Below are 17,548 nucleotides of genomic sequence, written 5' to 3'. Positions count from 1 at the left end.
TGGTTTTTATCATTGAGCCTAAAGATGCCTCCATTCCGATCCTCACAAGTAGTCGATGGGAGAAAATATCTTAAAATATTTCCAAAAAATTTTGAAAAAAAATGTCTTTTCGGAAAAATATGAAAGAAAATTCCAAAAACACATCCAATGTTCGAAAAATCCAATCCAAAACATTCGATGTTCCAAAAAAAAAAAAAAATTCAGCAAATATCAAAGAATTTGCAAGTATAAAAAAAGGGAGGGGTTGGGACTTATATTCACATCACAATTCTGTCTTAGGCCGGGATTACACTATAAAAGTTTTGTAAAAGCTCTTTGATAAAACGTGAAAAATTCAACCATTAAGATCACCGGTTGCATTTGCTTGAATGCAACCGATGCGCCTATTGGTTGAATTTTTCAACTTTTATAAAAGATCTTTTACAAAACCTTATAGTATAATCCCGGCCTCAAGTACGGATTACACTATAAAAATTATAATAATTCTTTTAAAAAAAGCAACTAATATATTTATCGGTTGCACTTGCAATTTATTAGTTGCTTTTTTCAAGTTTTATAAAATAACTTTCATAAACCTTTTAGAGTGAAATCCCATCCTTAGATTAGTCACTTCTGAAATATAAAATTTCATTTTTTTAAGTTTATAGACTAAATATTGAGTAAAATATACTTGTAGGTATTCGGGGGGAACCACCAAAAATATTCAAGCGCTAGGGTCTTCAAACGTCTTAATCCGGCCCTGAGTGAACACCGTACGTGGATAACGTTGTTTAATAAAAGTATTTTTTTTAAAGTTTAAAAAAAAAAACAGATTAAAAATTTAAAAAAATAACAAATATTTAAAATAATATTTCCGATATTTATAATTTTTTAAATAATTTTAAGAATTTAAAAAGAAAAAAATTATTATTTTTGAATTAAATTTGAAAGTTATTAAAGTATGTAGTCAATTAAATATTCGTAATGAACAGAACGGCTTATAATTTTGGTCCCGTCAGTGGCCGTTGATGACAGGTTTTATTGTATAAAATTGTGAAATATGGACAAAAGGCAGTTGAAGTTGCCATATCTCGATCTCAGAAGGAAACGAAGGGATAGACGTATGTAGGTACATTATATTAATGAGCAGGGACCCATCATATGGTGTTTTTAAGGGTATTTATGGCAAATAATTAAAAAAATTCCGTGCAAAATCACCTTCAAAAAGTAGCCAAAGATGCGGACGAATTCGCTCCGCATCCGCATCGTCTGAATAGCTCCGAATAAACCTATTGTCAAAACTTCTATGTGCGGATGCCAGCACTTAGGTTTTGACACATGCCGACGACGTCCGGACCCGCATGAACATTTCCTAGGTGCGGAGATTTTTCCTCTCGTCTGAAAGGCGCAGTATATTCCAATTGTTAAAACTTCTTCCGGACCCGCATCCGCTCCGTGTGAAAGGGCCCTTAGATCAGTAGGCTCCACCTTTGACGAGGGGGAGGGGCAAATTACCCCTCCCCGTATCTCAGGCCATGATTTTTGGTGTACTATTTGGTGTATATATAGACATGTAGGCGACAGAGCAGCTGATGTGCCACGCTTGGAAAACGCGCAGCGGGATACAGTTGCACGTTTCTGCCGACGCGAAATAGGTTTGTTCGGTTCACTTGGCAAAAAAAAAAAAAAAAAAAACCCTTGCTCCTAAGAAAACGGGGCGTATGGTTTGTAATTCCATATCGCGCTCCAGGCAGACGAAAGGATGAAATCTTGAGTTTTGACCTTCCATCGTATTTGGTAAGAAAGTTCTGGCAACACGACTCGTGAAGGAGAAGCAAGTCCACGTTTCTTGCCTATTTGGCGTGTCCCGAGTCGTTTCCTTTAGGACCGAGGGCCATTTTTACACAATTAGAAGAAAGATTACACAGAGGTAAAAATTAAAGTTAATTCAATTCACGATTGATTAAATTACGATCCATTTTAACGTTGAATATCAATGGATGTGTCATTTAAGATGCGGATCATGTTTGGTCACGCGTTAAGCCTATCTCATCATTTTCGCATTAAAAGAAGCATATATATATATTTCCTTTCACAAAAGTTCATAATGGTATGATGTAAGTTTAAAATAGATAATTATGTGTGTGTTTGAAAGATAATGGAATAACTTCTATTGAGGGGCCGCTTGTTGGAATTCGGTCTGGAATACTCCGCTATGCATTTGTTCACCTCTATTATGGAAACATTTTTAGGAGAAAAGATAGGGAAACAATTAAGCATATTTGCAAAATGCGTTTTAGATAAATTAAGATATTATATGTACTGAAGCATACACGCTCAACCCATGGCCTGTGGGTTCATCTGATGTGACCTCAAACCAAATGAACTAAGCTGCACATTTACAGATGACTTGAGTGACCTGCGTTGCAGTTCCAGATCATAAAGAAATCCTTTTTAATGTTGAGTGATTCGCTACTACTAAATCACACATGCACCCTTTGCCCACATAACCCTGTCAGATCATTTAACTCAATAATGCCCAGATCGGCCAAGTCTTTCAGTTCGAAATAAAATTATATTGTACAAGATGGCGATCAGACCGATACTGTTGTATGCAGCACCTGTCTGGCTGTTTTCAGGGAGGATGAATATCACCGCATTGGAAAGATTTCAAAATAAAATCCTGAGGCGTTACACCGGTTTACCATGGTTTGTCAGAAACATCAGAAAGGATTCTGGAGTGACTGATGTAACATCTTATGCTAAAAAGCTAGCGAAAAACTATACGATAAACTTAGCAACTCTGAAATTCCACATCTCATGGAGATTTCCTCATATGACAGCAGAGATAAAGCACATCTCAAAAGACCAAAAAATTTTCTTCATATGCCCAGGCCTGCGCTGCCAGGTCTGTGAACATTGTACGAAGTATACAAAAACATTGCACATTGCTCTTGAAAACGAGGTGATGCTGCATGTCTGTACATCTATTTATATATATTAATACTCATATAATTATGCGGTGGGCATATTCACCTTGGCCCTGATGAGATTCCTTTTTGAGGGGGGGGGGAATTGTAAATACATTTAATCATTTTTACTACCCGCATTTTTTCGTGATATTCAATTTTATCCTTGTGTGTCTTGCGAAAGCAAATTGCACTGGAACAGTGTAATACTCAGGAATATTCTCAAAGTATTATTTCTCAAGTACTTATTTATCAAAAAAAAAATTTGCTACCCTTTGGGTCTCAGGTGAACGTAAGTCTGTCACCCATCTCGTTGATCTTTATTTTCTTTTCATTTGCAAAGCGCGCTACTGCAACAGGAATTGGCAGAGTCATGATGAAGGGGGTTTGATGGGTTATAACTACCCATTGGAACCCTGTCTCACCAATTATGGTTTTCGGAGATCGGCCAAGTAGGTTAATGCCCGTAACCGCCTCAAGTCGGCCCAGCTAGGGGTATGGATATGTTTTAGTGGGCTTTTGTCACCAACAGGGAAGAAGATGAAAGCTCTTGTCAGAGGCGGGAATGGAAACGACAACTGCAACGCCCTATCATTGGGATTTTAGAAGCTGATGACTAGAATGCTCCTTGAGAATGGACTGATTATATCCAAGTAAAGGCCCGTTTACACGACGCAAGCGCTTTAGTTGGTAACTTAATTTTTAGTTGCCAAGTACGATACGATGTATGCAGACAATAAGGGCCGTTTACACGGCTTTAGTTGACAAGTGCAGAAGTGATTTAGTTGGTAAGTCAGATAAGAACAGTTTTATTTTTCCGGTTAAGTAGACGCATGCGCCAGTGGGCGTGACCTGCCGCGCTGGAGGGGTCATTTTGCTCTCTCACGGAGGGGTTTATTTTGATCTCAAGCGTGAACCTGTTCATACTCCGTCTCCTGAAGTTTCGCTAGAATTCCGCGGAAATATTGGATGGTGAGGTGGCCAGAGGACACAACCTTCAAGTTTGTTGAAAAATATATTCGCCGTGAATGTTTGTTGAACTATAGAAATGAAAATTACCTTAACAAACAAGCTAAAAATTATTCGATATTGGAAAAAGCTATAGAATATTCTGTCGACGGGATGTCAGGAGTGAAAAAAAATTGAAGATTCAAAAATATATATCGGGTGGGTATATATTAAAAACTGGAGGGGGGTTTCGAATATTTCTCTCGTCCAGAACGAATTTGCTGCCATCTGTTGTAAAAATACATGATCAAATATTTAACATAAAGATGTCATCTATAGATTAAAAAAATAATGATTTCGAAAATTTGGAAATAATTTTTGTTCAATGAATTTTTATTATTTAATTTTTAACCCTTAGAATTTCCTACGAATGCCAAGAATCTTCTCCCGTATTTTTGGCTTACATAATTCATAATTATCTCCTCTTTAACATTGATTAAAATATCATATAATCGATATTTACAACTTAGAGGAGAAATAGAGAAATCTTATATTTCTTCTCGATGACTTACATAAGTTTATAATATGTTGTGTATTCTTTTTTCCCCTGTGGCGTCATCTCTCGCCCCCCTTACGCGGGTGCAGAGGCGGAAAAAGGGGACAAGCGAACTGTTTCCCTTTCGTGGCCTACTTCTTGCTCAGTGTGTTGCTCTCGCGCAAGTGATATAGTTTCTCCTTTTTTATTGAATAAATTTATTTAAGTGAATAAATTTATATTCTTTAAAAAAAATATATAATGTGGCTCTGATCACAGTATTCTTAAGTTCTACCTGATCATCTTCATCCATCGTTACGAAAGCTATGAGCTTTAAAAAAAGCACCTCTCTGAATGCCAGATAAATAAAAAATTATTACTATTATACTCCCGCGTGTTGCGTCTGTCTCTCTCCGTGGATTTGAGTAGACTGAAGCGCGCATGCGCTAACTGCGCTCGCCTCCGTAAAAATTATCCAATGAGCATCTACTTGCCACTTATACGTGTGGACACTTTCAAGAAGAATCGGTAAGTTAAAATTAAGTTTCCCACTAAAGCGCTTGCCTCGTGTAAATGGGCCTTAAAGTTACTGTCCTCCTTACTGACACAGTAGACCCTCTCACACAATAGACCTGGGTGGATCACCTTGTACTCACACTTATGTATACCAGTCTTTTTATTTATAGAAAGATAAGGGTACTCAATGCATTTTACAAAGACATAATACTGTGAGGAAAATGGTGTGTTTTCAGTAGACAAATTATCTCCTGAAAATCCATTGAAATGAAAGGGTGAGCGTCAATGCAAAGGGTATTGTGGAGAAAGAGTAGGGAGACGGGAGGTGGCCGAAATTTGGACGAGTCCACTTCGAACACAAAAAACTTGGTATTTTCACGAACCTCCCATGTTTTCTAGCTGGGCATTAAAGAGTTAAAGAACCCACAGCATGATTTCAGAGCACTCGAGTATCCTGCCACACATTCCCAGATCACTTGTTTCCTGTGGTACATACCAGATCACTTCAACTTGGTGACATATTTCCAGATCACTGGAGTAACCTACCTGTGACGCAGTTAGATAGCATTTAAGGGAAACTTCAGTTCCCTCCCACCACTCGAGTTACAAGGTAAGGATAGGGTTGCCTTTGTAACGGCTAGCACCGGTGCCTCTTCTCATCCCAGTTGACTTTTCTGCTATGCCACTGCATTAGCAGAGCTTTCGTGTCATTCATGATTTTTTTCCCTGTCAGGTGGTCTTCCCAGGTTTAGTTCCACATCACGCTCGAGCAACTGGGGATACATTTACAAATCATACCGGATATTTATTTACAGGGTTAATTTTCGTAAGTGGTCAACACCAATATGGTGGTTTTTGCGATAGGCAATTCAAGATTACTGACAAAGAATACATAAAATTTCGATACAGAAACAATCTCATGAATCTAATATGTGCAGGAAATGCGGAAACATGAAAAAATTCATATTTTTGAGATTGTGTTAGTAATCACTTGCGGTTTTTTTTTCCAGTGAACGATGCAGATTTTTGTGAAGACACTCACTGGTAAAACGATAACCCTTGAGGTTGAGCAGTCGGATACCATTGAAAATGTGAAAGCTAAGATCCAGGATAAGGAAGGTTTGTATCAATATTACAACCAATATAATATTTTTTGAAAGAAATTTCATGCTGTATGTGAATAGTATACTGTAGAACCTCGATTATCCGAACACACTGGGACCGAAGTGTTCAGAAAAGTGAAGAGTTCTGAAAATCGATTTCGAAACTAATTCGATAACAGAAAGGAAAATATTGAAATTCATCATTAAATGATAACGTCTTCTTCCTCCTCCTCTCTTCTCTCCCCCCCCCCCCCCCCGACAAAACCATGATAATAACTTTTATTGTCAAGAAAACTCTCTTTCCCGGATCCAAGGCCGTAACTAGGATGTTTGTCGCCCAGGGCAAACATGATTTGTCTCCTTGCCGGATTCGTCCCTACTTACATCTATAGCTCACAGGCTACAGTATGTACAATTGTTTGAAAGTGTTGAAAGTGGGCTGTTGTGCAATAGAAGGAAACGATCGAGTTGGGAGATAAATTTCAAGAAAATACCAACTGTTGGGCATCAGACTATAGAAAACTGAAATTGAGTTAGGTTGAAATGTGTGTCGGTTGGCCAAGTTGTTTGGAAAATTGATGTTCGGATAAACGAGGTTCTACTGTAGTTGGCTTCCCTTTAAAGCACAGAAGCAGCTATAGTATAATCACATTTGGTGATTTTTTTTCTTCCTCGAGGAAAACGCCCGGGAGCACTGTGAGAGGTCAACAATCTTTTAGCTTAAAAGGGATGGATACTAAGGCTATTGAAACAGAAAAAATTACCAATTAAAAACAAATAAAACATTCCTAGATTAAAGGAATCAAGATTTTATAGAAATATAGCATCCTAGACGAGATATGGGATTGAAAATAACCAGAACGATGATTCTTTTAAGTATTACAATTGATCGTTTCAGGTATACATTGAAACCTTGTTACAACAGTACTCGATATGATGATAAATCCCTCTACAATATTTTTTTTCAAATCTTGTTTATAATTGCCTATGGTGTAATTTCTTCATACAGTGATATCCTCTACTATAATAAATCCCCCTATAACGATATTTTTGTTTAAAGAGATTTTGAAAATCACTGCAATGTTTTTTTAATATTTCATTGAAAATCATTTTGAATTTAATTTTAATCGTCATTGTTTTAATCCTTCCGAGACTGATGATATATGCTAAGATCCAGAATAAGAAAGGTTTCATGATCACCATCTTTACAGGGGTAATGCATGGGTGGGATGCAGTTTAGACCCCTTCAGAAAGTCGCCAAGGGAAACGTTTGTTTACCTTCAGCCTCAACTGGATTATACTGTCTGCTAGGGCTTTATTCCTGCTTAGTGAAATATTCTTGCCATGTATCCTGCTTAATGAAATAATATTGCCATGTTTCTGGTTGTGGTGCAAACAGAGTTTATAGTTACAGTCCGGGGGCAGGGGGCCCCCTTTAATGGCCGGAGGAGCGAAGCGGCCAGGCCTGAACAAAGTTCGGCCTACAGGTGCAGCCACTGATTTGCATATTCGCATGCACTTGTTAGCGATTAGACAAAACGTTTTCTGCACTAATGCATTGCTGAATTACGTGTCATTTCACTTCCATCGCGCGTTGTTGCAGGATGTTCAGCTCGCAGCCGCGTTTCAGCACCGATTTTTTAAATTCTTGACAGTGTTAAATAGCTTCTGTTGGGCCGATGCCTGGTAAATTCAACCACTTTGATTTTAATTTCGTATTGTAGTGATGTATTTTTAAAATTCGGTAGTATGAATTTACTGCCCGTACAATTCCATTGGATTATTTCGATTTATTACGCGCATTTTGAGTTACATGTTTGTGTGCTAAGGATAATTTCACGTGCATGTGCCTGCCCTAAGGATTATTTCCCTTTCTAATGGATTATTGCTGTGCCGTTCAGGATGGGGAAAAAAGTAACAGGTGAGCAGTAAAAAAAAACTTATGTCTCTTTCTCGGGGTTACATTAGACTCGGCCTCGGCACTGCCAAAGCAGTGCCAAGAAGGGTGCTTATACTGCTTTTTCACCCAATGTTCATCATGTAGGGAAAGTACATGGAAATATGTTCCATGTACAACCTGATAATAAATCCGCAGTGATGTATATCAACAACAAAAACAATATGTTGGTAGAACTGTGTATACCAGCGGTTTCCATTTGGAGGTGCCTAGACCCCCCTCCCCAGGACCTGTTTTTCGCATGAGCAAATGGAGCACATGCCCAAGGGCTCCACAAATTAGCTCCCTTTTGTCTTTTATAGGCGCATCTCAAATTCCCCCTCCCACTGCAGGAACTGATGAACAGGTCCTACCTAACCAACAGTAAAAGAGGAAATGTCAACCCAGAACTGGAAGGAATAATAGCTGGCAGAAAAAAAAAACTGGCCGACTATCACAGACCATGAAGAAAAGCACCAAAGGAAAAAGGGATTATACTACAGCTGTTCCGTCTTGACAAATTATTGTCATGCTTTTGGACAGTTCTTGTCTATAAGGAATTCCTATGCTGGTAACCTTTGGCTTGTGAAACGATTCAAAGTGTGCTGCCATATGCAGTAGCCAATTGATATGTTTTGATCATGAAAGTTACCACCACCACTAAACGACATATGCATCTTGTTCATATTCTTCTGCGGAACTTCTAACGAATTGGTACGTGTTAGGATGTACGTGTAGTGAACGTAATTTGAAGTTTGTTTCTGTGTAATGCTTGTCATGATAGTGACTGTGTTTACCTTCCCAGGCATTCCACCTGATCAGCAACGATTGATTTTCGCTGGAAAGCAGCTTGAAGATGGCCGCACGTTGTCCGATTACAACATCCAGAAGGAGTCTACTTTGCATTTGGTGTTGCGTCTGAGGGGAGGTGTGATTGAACCCAGTCTTCGCATCTTGGCACAGAAGTACAATTGTGACAAGATGATTTGCAGGAAGTATGTTCATATTTCGATTTTGTGTATTATAGTCAATTTTATGTATTAGATGTAGTCTTATATCTGAGATGACTGTTGAAGTAATCGTTTATATGCTTATTTTGTTAAATCGTCCATACGTCTTTGCCAAAAAGTATGTTGGTCCTTTGTCTCCAAAATGATAAATGTGAATTGTTCAATTTTTGTTCCTTTAATGTTAAGGATCACGGTGAAAACCAGGTTTCACCCTTTCGATAACTGTTGCATAGCTGTCAAATCTTGGTTTTTTTTTGGGGGGGGGGGGGCCTTTCAAATCCAGACTCCCAAAATATTCTTATTTCTCCTGAATTTTGACTGTTATTGCAATAACAGTGCACTGTTTCTGGGGGTTCCCGGTGAACTTGGATTGCTTGTGTTGGATTGCTAGAAGTAAATATACCCCAGCTGCTAAGCTAACAGGTGACAGGAAGAGTTAGGGCAAAGGATTAAGGGAAAGACTGTGCTCGGAACCAGACTAGAGACAGGATTGGAGTGCCGGGTCAGGATGCCTGCCTGCAAGAGGCAGGCAGGAATGTTGAAGTAATCGTTTATATGCTTATTTTGTTAAATAGTCCGTACTGTCTTTGCCAAAAAGTATGTTGGTCCTTTTTGTCTCCAAAATGATAAATGTTAATTGTTCAATTTTTGTTCCTTTAATGTTCAGGATCACAGTGAAAACCAGGTTTCACCCTTTCGATTACTGTTGCATAGCACACTTGATCCTCCCCAGCATGACTCAACTCAACTGGGTAAATAGCCCTAAAGCAGAATGTTTCACATTCATCTCTCAGCTGACTGGAAATTCACATAATAGAATTTTCAAGGCTTTTCTTAAAATTTTTCTGTAGCAGCACTGACTGTTCTGCGATCTGCTCAGTTTTTGGCATATTTTGCTTTGGGGGGGGGGGAGAGTAAATGGCTTATATCCTGAATGGGACAGGCTCACTTGCTCCCCTATTAGTTGCATGTCTGTCCCTACAAAATGATGTTCCATTCATGAAATAACTTGTTTTTGTTACACCAAATTATGAATAAATGGTTTCATTTTCGCAAGGAAAGGTTGATGTTTGCTAAATAGCCACTCGGCATAGGTTTGATTACTCAACAGTTGAATCATTGCGATTCATAGCTTATATAATGACTCGTATGATCGTAACGAATCCTTACTTTTGGAAACAAAAATTGTTCCTGAAAAAGTGTTGCATGTGCTTTTCCCCACTGAAATGATGTCGCATGCTTTAAGCTTTCGACTATGCTGAAACAGCAATATGTAGCTAACATCCTTCTCCCTAAAATATAGGCTAAAACATTATTTTGGGTGTTTTCATCTTGTCCATAACCCCAGCTAATAGCACTAAATCGTCTAGCGATATAAAAATTGGTCACCAAGCATTGGTATACCGTACATTAGGAATTTATCGATTTGTGTTGTGATTGAAAATAAATTATCTCCAAAGAATTTACCCGGGAAAAATCTGCCCTCCCCTCAAAAATGACTTCACACAAGTTACATAAATTGTCACCATTGTATTAAATTTAAAAACAGTTTTTTTAGCGGGGGGGGGGGGAATTTGTTGCATAAAACAGCATCAGTTCTGTCTACAGTCGAATTGGCGAGATGACGCATGTCCTGGATTACCATGCACCCCGTTTACTTTGTTCTGAGTGATTTTGGTTTGAGTTTAGTAATGATAGATAATATGCCTTTTGGTTTGCGGATAATTGTCCCCATCGAAAAATGCAATGGTGGTGTCTAATTTTTCCTTTTGATTTGTTAACCGTGATCTAATTTCATTACGATTGCACTGTTAGTGTTTTAACACCATCTAAAGCAGTGTTTCCCTTCCCCTCCTGGTAAAAGGCAATAGAAGTTAAGTTAGGTATAACGTGGGGTCATATGGGTTAAGTTGGAGGGGAGTTGCGATGAGAATGGTATAGCTGCCAAGTCTCAGATTTTTTGGGGGTGGGTCCCAAAATTTTCGCAATTGTAGCCATTGCATCAAATCAAAAATTGGGGGGGGGGGTATAAAATTTGCCAGTCTGCACCAATTCTGCCTTTTGACATCTAAAATGGTCTTAAATCCACTTTGACTATATGTTGGGCCCGATGGATGATTCTTTTATTGCCGGGATTTAATTTGAAAGTAGTAAATTCCCTCCAACTTTTATACAATCCTTTTCTTATGAATAAAGGTCTTTGTAGGCTTTCAAACCTACGTTTACCATGGTAGGCACTTTTGAAATAATTGTGAGATGACTGTATTCAATGCATTTGTTTCATTTTCGGTCATAGTTGCTGGACGTCCCGTGCGTATGAGATTGATTCAGGGTCATCCGTATGGGGAGAAGCATGCATTGGATTATACAATTAAATTGTGTATGAATGAATCTTGGGGGGGGGGGCTAAACCTTCTTACAAAAAGTTTATTGGGGAAAGTGACCCAAGAACCCATAGAGTCCTCAAGTTTGAGTGTTTATGCTCAGCATGGTGTAGATAAGATAAACTTCTACGGATATATGTACATACACAATCTGCACTGCAGTAATCAAATTTGGCTCAAACAAAAAACAATTCAAAATTCAAGAGTGACAAATTGAACATTTTTTATCAAAATAAGGGAACAGCTGGAAAATATTTTGCAAAAATGGCGAGAATACTTTTGTTTCTTTTAAAATGGGATGCGTGGTCTTGTTAAAATTTGTAAAGTGACGCTCATTAAAAAGGTTGATTGTGGTGCAGCTTCGAAAAAGGTTCAGCCACCCCTGTTCTGGTGAATCGTAATACTCTCAAGTCGTATTCTTGAAATATGTCTAGTGAAGAATTTGTTATTTTCATGCTTTTTCCCCTTCTCTCTTTAGGTGTTATGCTCGCCTGCATCCGAAGGCTACAAACTGCAGGAAGCGCAAGTGTGGCCACTGCAACAATTTGCGCCCAAAGAAGAAGTTGAAGTAGACTGTTTCAATTTCGAGTGTAGATTGCTGTGACGAAGAATAAAAAAGTGTTTGCTGTCTCGCAATTCTTTTTTTTTTATGTTGAAACATTTGTGCTAGCTTTTAATTCACGAATCTTGTTATTAGGAATAATATTTGGATTTTAGTTTCAACTCTAGTGACACATCCTTTGATGTTTAATTTGTTCGTGTTTTGAAATCTTGTGTATTGTCCACAATAAAAGAGTGTATCATAGTTGAAAAAAAAAATCTGAATAACAAATAATAACGGGGCATTTATTTCACAGACAAAATTTCAGGAATTAGTTTTCTGGGTTGTAACCCGTTTATGAGTTCGTGCTGAGAGTTTGTCATACGGGTGTTTCACGTCCTGTTTTGGAAGAACTTGTCGTTGAGGTCTTCTTGCTCAACGGTCTTTCTGTGCTGAGATCACCTCTGCTTGTTGACAGTGGCTTCTGTTGATATGAATGAAAAAAATATATTTATTTGATAGAAGGTGAACATCAAATGCAGATTTTAATCAATAGGCTTTTCACAATTTGCCTTTCAGTACAGAGAATAAACCGCCGTCTATTGGTAATGTCTGCCTTTGTGCATCTTGCAGTGCATCTCAACCTTTGGAGGACCGCGGCCCAGTTGATTTCATTTTCGTGAATGAAAGGCCTGCCCATTCATATGATTAATGAGAAATAGATGGGTAAAGATGGTACAATGAACCACACATGACCCAGTTTGATGTCAGGGTCGCGGCCTGGTGGTTGAGAAACACTGATCTGTAGGAAATGAACTGTCTTGACAAGGCAAACTCGAAATATTTTTTTGAATACATATTCAGCTAATAGGCAATAAGAGTTGGCGAGAACTCCAAAGCTGGGAGTATACATAGTTCCTACTTTGGGGGGGGGGGGGATGGCTAGGAATTTCTATGAAACAATGAAGTAAGTCATTTACAATAAATTTGTAATGGTGATGCCGTTTATTGCAATCAATAAATGCCAGATCTTTGTCACTATTTCTCAAGTCTCTCACCCGTGACAGTTGTCTTTCGTGAATAGGGGATTCTTATGCAGGCTAATAAACTAGAGCATGGAGCTGCTGCCATTTACCTTTCAGAATGTGAAGCGTTGAAAATGACCATTAATTACGACGGAAATGTTTGAAAAATTGCCAAATGTCAAGATAAGGTGTAGCAGAACCCCTGATGTACTGGGATGTGATTTTGGACCTCAAAATAACACTGATCGATTGTCACCAAAAAATGATGCAGAAAGTTAAAACTGCTAATTATGAGAAATGTCTGAAAAATTTCTAAATGTCGGGAAGTGAAGTGCTCATGAGTGGTATTAAAGGGAGTCTAACCTTAGGGGGCGAGAATGTGATAACTAGAGCCCGGAAATTTAGGCACTAAAAACGCATTTATAATTTACTGAAAACAAAGGTATTGTGTGTCCAAAAACTAGAAAATTGCACTTAATCCATTATTTTAATTATAGTTTATGATAACGGCATTATTTTAAATTGATTTCAAGTCCAAAATAAAATGTTACTAGACCCTCAGGATTAAGCGAATTTCAGGAGCACCACTACCAGACACGGAGTCCGTAGAGGAAATGACGCATGGGGCTCCCTCGAGTTTCGAATAATTGTTTATTTGTGTGTTGTATTTAGAATTATTTCTATAATTGAAATATGGCTGTCTTGTGTGTGTGTGTGTGTTCTATTTTTGTAAAAAGAAAAAAAATGTATTCATATTATACCACCTATCAGGAACTCCGTACAGGGAACTGTGTGGCTGCATCTGTCACACACACCTCCCTGAGGGTGACTTGTCAATTTAATCGAGTATTAAATATGTGTTCAATATGGTGGTTTACAGTGCATTTATTGTGCAAAAAACGAAAGCAAAACATGGCCCTGTCTGCTCCTACTACGCTTTGTATGAGCCATGACGTCAATTCAAGACCTATTGGGACAATCATTGGTCCGCTATACACATACTGCGCAGTCCAACGCCTGAGCGAGATGTGAAGCGAGTGGGAAATAAATTTCTAATTTTCCAACACAGGCTGCGTTCATCAGAAACAAAATCATTCACGTCTAACAGCATCCTGTCAAAGCAAAGTTATTGCGTGCCAACACCCAATCTCTCAGATCACATGGTTGCGTCGAATAGGGACTGGCTTCCTGACGATAATTAATACTGAGTGTTGGAAAATTCTAAAAAGCGCAATTCTTTTGAAGTTCTCAATGTCCAAAATATCCAAGTTTTACAATCCACTAATAAACTTATATGTATTAAAATAGGCATTTAATGGCACAAAAATTTCAAAAAGGCATTTTGCCTGAACTTTCGGGCTCTAGTGATAACTAATAAGAATGAACGGGAATTTTAAATCTCAAATATAGGCAATCGCCAGTTGCCAAAGGTCATAATTATTCTGAACAATTGCCAAATGGCGAGAGATGAAACGCTCACGGGTGGGGATAAGAGACCAGAACCCTGGAGGGGGATGTGACTAAGAAAGGCTAGTGTGAGATGGCACAATGAGATGAATAATGAAAATGGCCCTTACCTCGGCTGTGGGTCTCTTCGGTGCGACGTCCGGGATGATTTTTCTCGGAGGTAGGGCCGGAACATTTTTCTGCTGATGGACTTCGACGCTCTGGCTGCGGCTGATCGGCTTCCTGAGCACTTTCGAAATTTTGGACCTGAGGCTCTCTTCCTTGGCCTTCTTTCCGGCCTCTACCCCTGTCGGGCTCACGTCGATGCTCTTGGCGCGCCTGAAACCAGAGGAAACGCAGTCATTACCATTAGATGAAATACGGGGGGGGGGGGGGCGATTGTGTGGGTACTATTAAATGGCGTTTTACCATGTGACCCGTATTTTATACCGGACATTCCTGTAATGTTGGCTATCCTGACCTTTTTAAAAAAGTATCCCTTCATTTTTTCAGCAAAGCTCACTTGCATCTTGTTTATTCTTTGCTGAAATCAGACACCCACCCCCGTGGGAACAGTGTATCCCATACACGCTCATAGCCCGAGGGCAAAATGTGGCACTTGAAGTCATCTGATGTGGCCCGTGACCTCAAACCTAATTTTGTAAAAAGGAACGGCACAAGTGGTTTGGGAATGTGCCGCAGACCACTTAAGTGACCTGGGACACTGTTATAGATCACTGAAGTGGCCCAAAGAACATTCTCACTTCAATTAAGTAGCCCGCACTCTCAACAAGGTTGAGCACACTTGGTGTATCCCAATCAAGGGTCCACGGCATCCTAGAGAACCATTTTCAACCTGTGTTGGCGGTGTTCATTTATGAAGTTTATGCCCCTCCCAAATAAGGCCCTCAAAGTCACCTGATGTGGCCCGCGACCTCACAACCTGATTTTCTAGAAATATGCGGCACATGTGTGGATCACTAAAGTGACTCTCAATTCCAGAGCAATTAAGTGACCCATAGCACATATATACAGATTACTTAAGTGGCCCGCGACACATTTACAGATCACGAGTGAACCGCGATTTCAGTTCACTCAAGTAACCAGTGGCGCTGATCACTGAATTAAGTGGCCCGCGACCTCACAAACCTGATTTTCTAGAAATATGCGGCACATGTGTGGATCACTAAAGTGACTCTCAATTCCAGAGCAATTAAGTGACCCATAGCACATATATACAGATTACTTAAGTGGCCCGCGACACATTTACAGATCACGAGTGAACCGCGATTTCAGTTCACTCAAGTAACCAGTGGCGCTGATCACTGAATTAAGTGGCCCGCGACACGTTTTCACATCAATGAAGAGACCAGGGGCACCAATTCTTACGTGAACTGCGGCACAGTTCCAGAGTGACCAGCGACATATTTACAAATCACTGAAGTTGTTACCAGCGGCACAGTTGTAGATCACGATGCCAGTGATAATCTTTGCAGTGATCTGTCGAATCACTGCAAATCAAAAAAAATCGCCATTGGTGGGAATTCGAAACACTACTGCGTACTGACAGTTTATTAAAACGAATTCTGCGGGAAAAACAACATTTTGAACGGGAATGTCTTACCTCAAGAGTTTGAGCTTATCTTTCAAGGTGGCCTTTTTCTGTTGGTTCTGAACGGCGACTGGAACGCTCTCGCAGCTGGTACCGATGCTCCCTTCTCGAGACGAGGCTCCGCCTCCTTCGCTGTCAGGCGTCTGAAGGTACCGCCTCGGCATCCTGTGCTCTTGAAGGGAACCGCCGTATCTGCAAAGATATTATCTGAAAAGATTCACATACATTTTTGAAAAATCGCCAAAAAGGTACCGAGGGATCAGAAAAATGGGCTTACTTGTACTCGGAGTCGGCAAATGAGGAATCGGACTCGTATCCGCCGCCCAGCCTGAGGCTAAGTAGGCTTCCGGCGGGGGTCGAACCGACGCTCTCTCCCTCGGACTCCCATATCTTGAGCAGCTCGGCCGAGTTCGCCCGGCCTAGGGTATGATCCAGCGACAAGGATTTGCGGTGGAGAGATTTCTGCCTCGGCGGTGGCCTCAGGATCATGCTGGGAGGTGCCAGGGGGTAGTTCGTCACCCTCTGCGGTTGCATCCACCTCTGCGACGGGTCCTGGCTCGGGCGGTTCATTTCCTGAGCCGAAACGGCCCTGAAGTGGAACAAATATTAATAAAAGTCAATCAAAACTACAGTTGCACGTACAATAATCCGGTACCAGGATAGTTTCAATAGCATTATAGGGGGGGGGGGGAGTCCCTGGGCATGACCTAGGGACTTCAGGAGAAGGAGGGAGCTCACGATAATGATATATGTTTAAAATTTTTGAGATTGAGCATTTGTAAGTGTTTGCATGGCATTTCTAGAGGGGGGAGGGAATCTTTTTGTCCGGGAGCCCATGATACACTTAAGACGCCCCTGGTCTCAGCAGCATCATGGTGTCCTCACGCAAAGTGATTTTCTGGGGGTGTACCAATTATCACCTTTACTCAAGAAAACTACAGAGTGCTAGATCTCATTATCATGAGGTGCTCTATGTACTTGGAACCCAGAGAGGGCCGAACTAGGGCATGTGTCCCCCACCCTTCACAAGGAGCCCCCCCCCCCCGCGTTTGAAGGAGTCCCGCATACGTGGTAATATAAAAAAAAAGTCACTTTTTTTTACAAAATTAGAACAAGACGGCCATGTTTCCAACCAAACAAATGATAATCAGTGCCGTCTCTTATAAGGCATGGGCCCGGGGCCTCACAAAAATGCGATCTGGTTGAGATTTTCGAAAATTTGCCTGGTAGGGCCTCAGAAAAATCATTTGGCCCGGGGCCCATGATGCTCTTTAGACGGCCATGACGATAATGATCATTCCAAATAATACAACAAGTAAATGGGAATTATTGCGCAACTCGAGGGAGCCCCCACAGATCATTTTCTCTACCGACTCCGCTTCTGGTAATGGTGGCCCTGGAATCGGCCTAATCCTGAGGGTCTACTAACATTTTATTTTGGACTTGAAATCAGTTTAACTTGGAGAGCTTAGTTTAGGAGACCCCCCCCCTAACACCTTTCTTGTTTTTAGTTATTTTTTCTTCCTTCCAAAAATTATAAATGC

At 40.0% G+C, this 17,548-nt stretch overlaps 2 protein-coding genes across 2 annotated transcripts in view; one reads left to right on the top strand and one right to left on the bottom strand.

Annotated features, from left to right (window-relative positions):
• Positions 1-1,688: 1,688 nt before the first annotated feature.
• RpL40 (ribosomal protein L40) lies at positions 1,689-12,016 on the top strand. Its single transcript, XM_089238051.1, has 4 exons — positions 1,689-1,909; positions 5,958-6,066; positions 8,792-8,981; positions 11,859-12,016. The coding sequence occupies exons 2-4, from the start codon at positions 5,964-5,966 to the stop codon at positions 11,950-11,952; spliced, it is 387 nt and encodes a 128-aa protein (XP_089094177.1). The 5' UTR covers positions 1,689-1,909; positions 5,958-5,963; the 3' UTR covers positions 11,953-12,016.
• A 189-nt stretch (positions 12,017-12,205) lies between these two features.
• LOC149081222 (uncharacterized) overlaps positions 12,206-17,548 on the bottom strand; it is a 57,107-nt gene continuing 51,764 nt past the window's right edge. Inside the window, exons 24-27 of the mRNA XM_089238050.1 lie at positions 16,282-16,593; positions 16,017-16,196; positions 14,524-14,731; positions 12,206-12,405 (exon numbers count right to left, since the gene is read on the bottom strand). Coding sequence (XP_089094176.1) covers positions 12,301-12,405; positions 14,524-14,731; positions 16,017-16,196; positions 16,282-16,593 — 805 coding nt within the window. The 3' untranslated portion in view covers positions 12,206-12,300. The remainder of the gene's footprint in view (positions 12,406-14,523; positions 14,732-16,016; positions 16,197-16,281; positions 16,594-17,548) is intronic.

This window comes from Pholcus phalangioides, unplaced genomic scaffold (genome assembly GCF_987345545.1).
Source record: "Pholcus phalangioides strain wild (caught in Gottingen) unplaced genomic scaffold, Ppha-v1.0 ptg000010l_1, whole genome shotgun sequence".
Classification (NCBI taxonomy): domain Eukaryota; kingdom Metazoa; phylum Arthropoda; class Arachnida; order Araneae; family Pholcidae; genus Pholcus; species Pholcus phalangioides.
The sequence above is the reverse complement of the archived record's forward strand: the minus strand, read 5'-3'. Positions and strand labels throughout refer to the sequence as shown.

Excerpts from the sequence above, each read along its gene's own strand:
- RpL40 (XM_089238051.1), top strand. The coding sequence starts at position 5,964 with ATGCAGATTTTTGTGAAGACACTCACTGGTAAAACGATAACCCTTGAG. Across the intron at positions 6,067-8,791 it reads TAAGATCCAGGATAAGGAAG|GCATTCCACCTGATCAGCAA; the intron begins GTTTGTATCAAT and ends TTACCTTCCCAG. Across the intron at positions 8,982-11,858 it reads GACAAGATGATTTGCAGGAA|GTGTTATGCTCGCCTGCATC; the intron begins GTATGTTCATAT and ends TTCTCTCTTTAG.